Source organism: Chaetura pelagica, unplaced genomic scaffold, assembly GCF_000747805.2.
Source record: "Chaetura pelagica isolate M959 unplaced genomic scaffold, ChaPel_1.0 scaffold938, whole genome shotgun sequence".
Lineage (NCBI taxonomy): Eukaryota > Metazoa > Chordata > Aves > Apodiformes > Apodidae > Chaetura > Chaetura pelagica.
This window is the reverse complement of record NW_009954221.1, coordinates 556,870-564,903: the sequence shown is the minus strand read 5'-3', so window position 1 is coordinate 564,903 and position 8,034 is coordinate 556,870. Positions and strand designations below refer to the sequence as shown.

The following is an 8,034-nucleotide window of genomic DNA, read 5'->3' as shown; positions in this document are numbered from 1 at the left end:
CCAGTAGGAGTAGGGCAGCGGGTTGAGCAGGGAGTTGCCGAGCCCCGGCAGCCAGAGGTAGCTCTCGACGACTCTGTAGGGGAAGCACTCCAGGCAGACGGTCTGCACCACGCTGCCGATGAAGAAGGGCAGCCAGGACAGCGTGAAGCACCCGACGAGCAGCCCCACGGTGCGCATGGCCTTGAGGGCGCGGGCCGGGGGGCAGCCCCCCAGCCCCACCCCCCGGATGTGCTGAGCGTGCAGCGAGGCGATCTTCAGCATGTCCCAGTAGAGGTAAATGAAGAGACAGAGGGCTGGGAAGAAGGCGGCGCAGAACACCGTGAGCATGTAGGCGGGGTGGAAGACGGCGAAGAAGGAGCACTTCTTCCCCTGGGGAATGTCCCTCTGGAAGGCTGGGGCCAGGAAGGGCAGGAAGCCGATGAGGGCAGCGACCAGCCAGAGCCCCACCAGGCGCACCCCGACCCACGGGCCTGTCACCAGCTGGACGTAGTAGAAAGGTCTCCTGATGGCCAGGTGCCTGTCGCACGCAACCAGGATCAGGGACAGGACAGAGGCAGCTGAAGAGGAGGTGACAAAAGCCATTCTCAGGACGCAGAAGATCTGGGGAGGATAGAAGGGCTGGGAAAACTCGTCCACGACCAGACCTGCAACTGTGAAGCCAACCATGGTGTCTGCCACGGCGAGGTTCAGGACGAAGCAGAGGCCCCTGGAGCTGCTCTTGTGGATGAGGCAGAGCAGAGCGACGGCCACCAGCACGTTGGCAGTGATGATGAGCGAGGCCAGCACAGCCAGGACGGCTCCCAGGGCTGGCTCCTGCAGGGCACAGCCCCAGCACGGCACGTCCCCAACACCATCCTCGGGCATCTCTCACCTGGGGCTTCTCAGCAGGTCCAGCTGGGCAGCGGGCGGTGGGTGCAGCCCCGGCAACGGGGGGTCAGCAAAGGCCCTGGGTGAGCAGTGTGGCGCAGGCTGGGAGCAAACCCTGTGGAGCCAGGAGGGACTGCAGCACTCCCTGTGCCCAGGGAGGTCCCTCCCCTCCAGCCACGTTTCCAGACAACCCTGGAGCAGGGGGGTGAGCAGCAAGCGCCTGGGCAGGAAGCTGCCACGATGGCAGAGGGGGTGGTGGATGCACCCAGCACAGCCAGCACCCCGCTCTGCCACGGCTGCTGCCAACGGGGAACAAGCAGAGAGAGTTCCCACGTGCCAGGGAACAGCTCGTGGGGCTCCTGCCAGAACTGGGGCAGCCTCTTCCTGCAGGCACCGAGGAACATGGGTCCCTTCTTGAGGCACAGACCTGGTATCAGGGGGAAAGGACTGCACGAGATGTCTGCTAAAAGAACAGCTGGAGGAAGAGTCTGCCAGCCTGGGAACTTGGCACATCTGTGGCAGGGGCAGGTGGGAGACTGAAACACCCTTGGTCAGGGCAGCTGGGAGCCCAGAGTCCTCCGTGAAACAAAGGAACTGCCAGAACCTCCAGAGGGGCCTCCTAAGCAAGCAGCAGCTGCTCCAGGAGCTGGTGTCCTCTGCCCACTCCTGGATCCTCTTAAAAGTACCTGGCTGCCTCCCCAGGAGACGAGCCCCTCCAGGAGCTCCCTGTGTGAACTTCCTCTTGGACACACCTGCCTGACTCCAGGCTCTGTGACGTGGATCATCTCCAATGAGAGACTTCACTGTCACGGACTGACCTCACTCCTGGGAGCAGCTTCATGAGCTGCACCATAACACTTGGAATGAAATACATACACATATATACACACACACACACATTTGCCACCAATACTAAGAAAAATTAAAAATCCCACATTCACACACTTGCTTTACTAATCTGTGTATTTACTGTACTAATAGTAACTCGTGACACCAAAATTCCCAGAACCAAAGCCCTGCATCCCTGTGTGCCACAGACTCCTGCAAACCCCCCACCACGGCCCTCGCTCCCGTGGGGTGGGTGACCCTCTCCAGCTGTGCCCATGGCTGCTCCAGCCCTTTGCACAAAGTGCCAGGAGCCACCTCTCCTGCCTCCTGAGCTGGAAAAATCTGAGCTGCCAGGAAACGGGGCAGGTTCCAGCCTCCCTCTGTCAAACAGTAACCCGAGGAGCACAGGTGGATGGGGGGGCTGGGAGTGGGGCCAGGGCAGGACCTGGTGGGGAGGGAAGGTGCAGCAGATACATGGATTGTGGCCACCATGGATGGGGCTGTGGAGAAGGGAAGCCCCTTGGGAACAGCCTGGGTGTTCATGAGCACAGCTAGTGGGAAGGGCTCCATGGCCTTACACCCTTACACCTCCTCTTTTGTTTGCCCTGGAAGACATCTGGGGAATTTTAGCCCTGATGGACCCCACAGCATGAGATGGAGATGGAGGGGAGGTCAGATAGAGAAGCAGCAGGATGGGTGGAGTGAGAGCACCAACACAACCAGGAGCTGCTGCCTCCCCATGAGCACATCTTGCCCTGTCCTGGCCACGGTGCTGGGGTGGCTCCCCAGGACAGGGAGTGAGGAGCCCCCCGGGACAGGGAGTGAGGAGCCCCCAGGACAGGGAGTGAGGAGCCCCCAGGACAGGGAGTGAGGAGCCCCCAGGACAGGGAGTGAGGAGCCCCCAGGACAGGGAGTGAGGAGCCCCCAGGACAGGGAGTGAGGAGCCCCCAGGACAGGGAGTGAGGAGCCCCCAGGACAGGGAGTGAGGAGCCCCCAGGACAGGGAGTGAGGAGCCCCCAGGACAGGGAGTGAGGAGCCCCCAGGACAGGGAGTGAGGAGCCCCCAGGACAGGGAGTGAGGAGCCCCCAGGACAGGGAGTGAGGAGCCCCCAGGACAGGGAGTGAGGAGCCCCCAGGACAGGGAGTGAGGAGCCCCCAGGACAGGGAGTGAGGAGCCCCCAGGACAGGGAGTGAGGAGCCCCCAGGACAGGGAGTGAGGAGCCCCCAGGACAGGGAGTGAGGAGCTCCCCCCAGCAGCTGCAGAGCGTGGGCAGGACCACGAGAAGCTGTCAGAGGATCAGCCCAGAACTGAACAGCAGCATCCCACGGAACTGTGCAGAAGGAACAGCCCCAGAATGACAGTGACAGAAACACCAAGGAAAACCTGAAGATGGTGATGAACTGCAGTTAAAATACATCCCTTGCAGAGACTCCTATTCATCCATCACTATTTATTTACTCTGTAATATTTAGAAATCCTCTTCAAGAGTGAAGTCAGGGGAGGCACATGAACCTTCTCCCCCTTCCATCCACTGTCCCTGTTTCTAGCAGCTCCTAAGTACAATTTAACTCTGAAAACGACCCTCCCAGCCTGCTGAGCCCTGGCCCTGCAGCAGTGTCTCTCTGTTCAGGGCACGATTTAGGTCCAAGAGCTGGTCAGAATCACCTTCCTCATGCAGACAGCTGGCACAAGGCAGCTTTGCCTTTGCAAAACCACAGCAAACCATTCCCTCTCCTCTGGCTGGATCTGGCTGAACATACCTGGTTTGCACAGAGGATCTCAGCACTCCCAGGGAGGACGCCCTGCCCTGTTTCACTGGGGACCTTCCCCCACACTAAAGCCACCCCAGAAGGAAAAGGGAGCGGGAACACAAGAGCTGTTTGCTTTTTCCAGCCATGCACACATAGAAAAAACAAACAGAAGAGGATGACCAGAGCACCTACCTCACTTTATGCTCTGCTTAGCACAGCCACGTTAGAGCCACACTTGACAGCAGTGGGACATCTGGGTTCAGCTTTAAATCACATCACCTTGTTTATACAGCAATATGAGCACAAATAACCAAAGCATAAGGTGGAAAGACTGAGGTTTTGCAAAACTGAGCTAAGACTGCAAGACCATCATTTTCCAACGCTGACAATTCAACTTGAACAAATCAGCATTTCTACTGTAATTAATCCTAATGATTGCTTTTGTATGCATGTATTTGGGGAAAAAAAGGATACATATACACATATATGGTGTGCTGAAAATACAGTTTCTGTTCTCTCCAAGGGCAGACCCACCATCTGCTCTGGAAGTAAATCTGCACTGACACAAACCCAAGCCACCCAGTCAATAAATAATTTAATGAGGTTACAGCTCTGCAAGAACAGACGGCAGCACCCCCAGCCCCTTCCCCTGGGCACGGCAGGACACACAGCACAAACACAGCTGCACCAGAAGGCCACCAGGACGCACAGATCTTCACAGAAGATATGGCTGCGGGCCCAGACACTTGCACACCGAGAACACTCGCCTCCATGGGGCAAAACAAGCCAGGCAGCACCTGCCAGCAGGCTCCCCGCAGGCTCCAGACCCCGTGCTGCAGGGACCATGCATTTGGGGGAGGGGGAGAGCCCAGACCCACAGGTACCAACACAGGGAGGGGGGCAGATGAGGGGCAGGAGCAGCAGAGCTGCGGGGGCTGCGGTCAGAAGGGCAGGCGCTTCAGCTGCTCGTACGTGATAAAAAACTGGAGGGAACGTCAAGGAACTGGGCTGATCCAGCAGGGAGGGCAGCACAGCCAGGCAGAGCAGCCCCACAGCCCCTCTTCCAAGCAGCACCAACTGGTCTGTGCTGGGAGGAGAGCTGTGGGGCAACTGGGAGAGGGAAGAGGCCCTAGGAGCAAACTGGCCCAGGCTCACCTAGAGCACTGAGGGGGCTCTAACCCCAGACTTCTTTAAGACTCTCAGTGTTCTCTCCTCTAGACTAAACAGCCCCAGGTCTCTCAGCCTGGACAGATGTTCCAGTTCCTTCATCATCCTTGGACACAGCAGCTGAACCAGGAATGGCAGCACCTCCAGGAGCTCAGGCCAAGCACCAGAGAGGCTGCCTGCTCTGCCCTTCTCAGCTCGGTTCCCCCACCCACCCCTGCCCAGGAAGGACCCCCCAGCACACTGAAGGATACGATGATGTTCCAGGGACCAAGCCGAAGCCAGTTGGGCCAGAAACCTTTATAGAGCGCAAAGAAGCCCTCGCTCTTCCACGTCTGGGAGGAGAGAAGAGACAGATCCACTGAGACACAGCAGGGCCCTGCTCTGCCACCTCCCTAAGACCACGTGTGGGACAAGGGGCCTCCACTGCAGCTGCAGTAACAGAGGCCGGAGGTGAAGTTCCCTGATGTGAAGTGTCACTTACAGCACATGACCCTAATCAACAGTGACAGAGTTTGGTCCCAGAGGACACTCAAGCTGATGGCAACTTCGGGACAGCGACTGGGCCCTCCTCTGAGCACCACGTCCTGTCACTGTGGAATCTGCCCCACCAGTGGTGTGGGTGCTGGGGCAGGGACCTGCCCCTCTCCCAGCCCCTTACCTTCACCAGGCCATCGAGAGTGCCCTTGTAGAGCTCGGTGCTGCCCACGATCGCCCGCTGGTTCATCATCCGCGTCCGCACCACGTCCACGGGGTTGGAGGCGACGGCCCCCGCCAGCCCACAGGTGAAACTGGAACTAGTCACACAGCCAAATGGGAGAGGAACAGCTCTGAGCGTGGACATGCTGGCTCAGACACACCCTGACACAAGCACGAGAGAGTATCTCGCACCGGATCTCCTGAAAGGTGCCTCACAAAGAGCTCAGTGACCTGCCCCAGGCAGGAACCACTCGCAGCCCAGAGAGCCAGGGCAAGGGCAACCCATGGCCCTGCTCAGAGGCCCCCAGTGGGCACGTATGGATAAAGGTGAGGATGGGAGCAGCCCCTTCTGGTGCAGGGAGCCACACAGCCCAGCTCCTGCCTGGGCCACATCAGGCACAGACACAGGGCAACAGCATTTCTGGGCAGCAGCTGAAACCAAGCTGACATCCCACATCCCCACAGGATTTCTGCCAGGCTCCTTCTCCAGGGAATCTCTCTGGGAATACTAGCTGGTCACTCTGAGCTGCTCCAGGCCATGCAGCAAATAAGCACAGAGCCTGTTCTCTGCAGCTCCAGAGCTCTACAGGCAGGTCTCACCCCAAATCCCACGTTGCTCCTCCGCTTCACACCCCCTGCCAAGCAGCAGCTGCAGCAAATACTCACACAAAGTGGGCAAAGATGGTGTCCCCCATCAGGCCTGACACAATTAGGTGCTTCTTGGTGATGTCGTAGACAGGCAGCTCGACCCCCACCACGATGGCAGCTCTTTGAGCTGTTGGGACAACACCCTGCAGAGCACAAGCATCTTACACACTGCTGCCCCGGGACTGCAGCCAGAGCAGCATCACCCTGGGGTCCTCTCGGGGGTCCTTGCTGACAGCCCACCTCGTGACCTCCTTGCCCCACCCTGTGAGCAGGGCAGCTCCCTGCCTTCCTCCAGCTGCTCACCCTCCAGAGGCCTCGGGTGCCCTCCTGCTGGTAGATGTCGATGAAGCTGCCGATCATCCCACCCTGGAACAAACTGCCCTGAGCCTGCATGCGGATCTGCAAGGGAGGGCAGAGTCACCTTTGTGCCCACCCAAGAGGGCAGAGACACCAGCTCAGCACTGGGAGAGAGGACAACAGAGGAACTCAGAGCAGACACCCTGTGAACCCCACAGCAAATTGTGATGGCAGGCAAAGGGCAGGGACAGCAACGGGGTGCAAGCAGAGGGCAAAACTCAAGAGGGCAAAACCCAGCCAAGCCACAGCAGTGATGGGCAAGGCTTTTCCCCTCTGAGAAGGTTGATCTACTGAGGGAGAAGCATAGGACATTTCTCCAGGCTCTCTTTGCTCACAGCAGAGGAGCCTTGACCCCAGCAATGCTGCAGGAGGGAGGGGAGCAGGCTGTCCCCACCAGGCTCTGGTGATGCCCTGTCACAGGCAGGACACTGGTCACACACACATCTTACCTTCAGCACATCTGTGGGGTTGGCAAGTGCAGAGGAGATCACCCCCGAGACCACACCACAGATGACGTTGATGAGCAATGTTTCGTCTGCAACCGAGAGCAGAGTCAGAGGTGGTGCAGGGGTCACACAGGCTCTGGGCAGGGCAGAGCAGCTCAGGTCAAACCCCAGGGCAAGGCTGTCCCCACAGAGGTGCCAGCTGCCCTCAGCTCACAGCAGAGCTGTCCCCATGGCTGCTGGGGACCCAAAGCAGCAGCTGAAGCAGTCAGCAAGGTGCCCTCAGAGACACGGGTCTTGCTGGCCAGCCCAGCTGATCAGAGAAAGGGAAGGGCTCTGATATGAGACATTTTGCATGATTATCTGAGATTTCTGTGTCCAGTGGTGCATTTCTCATGACGGGGAGAAGCCAAGAGAGAGCAAGACAGAGAGAGACAACCCAGTGCTGCTCAAGGCAACGTGACACCCATTGGTTTTGATCCGGAGCCCCAGCTGGGCCGTGCTCAGAACACGCAGCCACCTCAAGAAGAGAGAGAACAGGCAACCCAGGCAGAGAACTGTTAGAGGCAATTAGTTCTGGGAGGCAGGGGGATCAACCCAAGGCTTCCAGGCCCACAATTAGGGTGATGGTTACTTTGGGAAAAGGCACAGCCCTTGGCTGGTACTGACCACAGCACTTCCCCGAGGACACCAGGCCACTGGCTGCCCCAGGCCTGTAGGGAGACAAACATTCAGATGGCAAAACTCAGGGCTGGCAACGCTGCAACGGGACACGGGGCTGGTGCACGAGGGCAGGACCCACATGGGGAGGCTGCTCCCGGGGAGCAGCAGCCTGGGAAGGAGCTCTGGTCCCAGTCCTCCCGCTGGCCAGCCCGCACCGCCCGCCTGGCTTTCCAGCTCGGAATGGCACGGCAAGGATATTCCCTCATGCCACAGCAGGGTTCAAAACCACACGTGCAGATCACAGGGCCCCTGCAGGCCCTGCTGCTACCCCTGGGGCAGGAGCCCTGGGGACCCTCGGCAGGCCCTTGTCACCAGAGGCAGCACTGGCAGAGCCAAAGCCAACAGGCTGGGCAGCACAATTCCCAACGGGAACACTCACTGTGCAGGGTTTCAACCCAGGGACACCAGGTCTTCCCCGAGACTCATCCAGAAGGAGGGAGGAGCCGGGGCAGCGGTGCCGGTCGCTGGCTGGGGGGGCTGCTGGGGCTGCAGGCAGTGCCAAGCACAGCGAGAGCCACGTCTGCACCCAACTCTGCCCTTGCTGCTGCTGCTGC

At 59.2% G+C, this 8,034-nt stretch overlaps 2 protein-coding genes across 2 annotated transcripts in view; both read right to left on the bottom strand.

Annotated features, from left to right (window-relative positions):
- Window positions 1-3: 3 nt before the first annotated feature.
- Window positions 4-801, bottom strand: GPR119 (G protein-coupled receptor 119; the record flags this gene model as incomplete). Its single annotated transcript, XM_010003473.1, has 1 exon — window positions 4-801. A coding segment is annotated over one exon (798 nt), but the record flags the coding sequence as incomplete, so codon positions are not given.
- A 3,586-nt stretch (window positions 802-4,387) lies between these two features.
- LOC104393944 overlaps window positions 4,388-8,034 on the bottom strand; it is an 11,016-nt gene continuing 7,369 nt past the window's right edge. The window contains exons 6-12 of the mRNA XM_010003472.1: window positions 7,392-7,470; window positions 6,764-6,849; window positions 6,261-6,356; window positions 5,976-6,100; window positions 5,272-5,407; window positions 4,865-4,945; window positions 4,388-4,429 (exon numbers count right to left, since the gene is read on the bottom strand). Coding sequence (XP_010001774.1) covers window positions 4,388-4,429; window positions 4,865-4,945; window positions 5,272-5,407; window positions 5,976-6,100; window positions 6,261-6,356; window positions 6,764-6,849; window positions 7,392-7,470 — 645 coding nt within the window. The remainder of the gene's footprint in view (window positions 4,430-4,864; window positions 4,946-5,271; window positions 5,408-5,975; window positions 6,101-6,260; window positions 6,357-6,763; window positions 6,850-7,391; window positions 7,471-8,034) is intronic.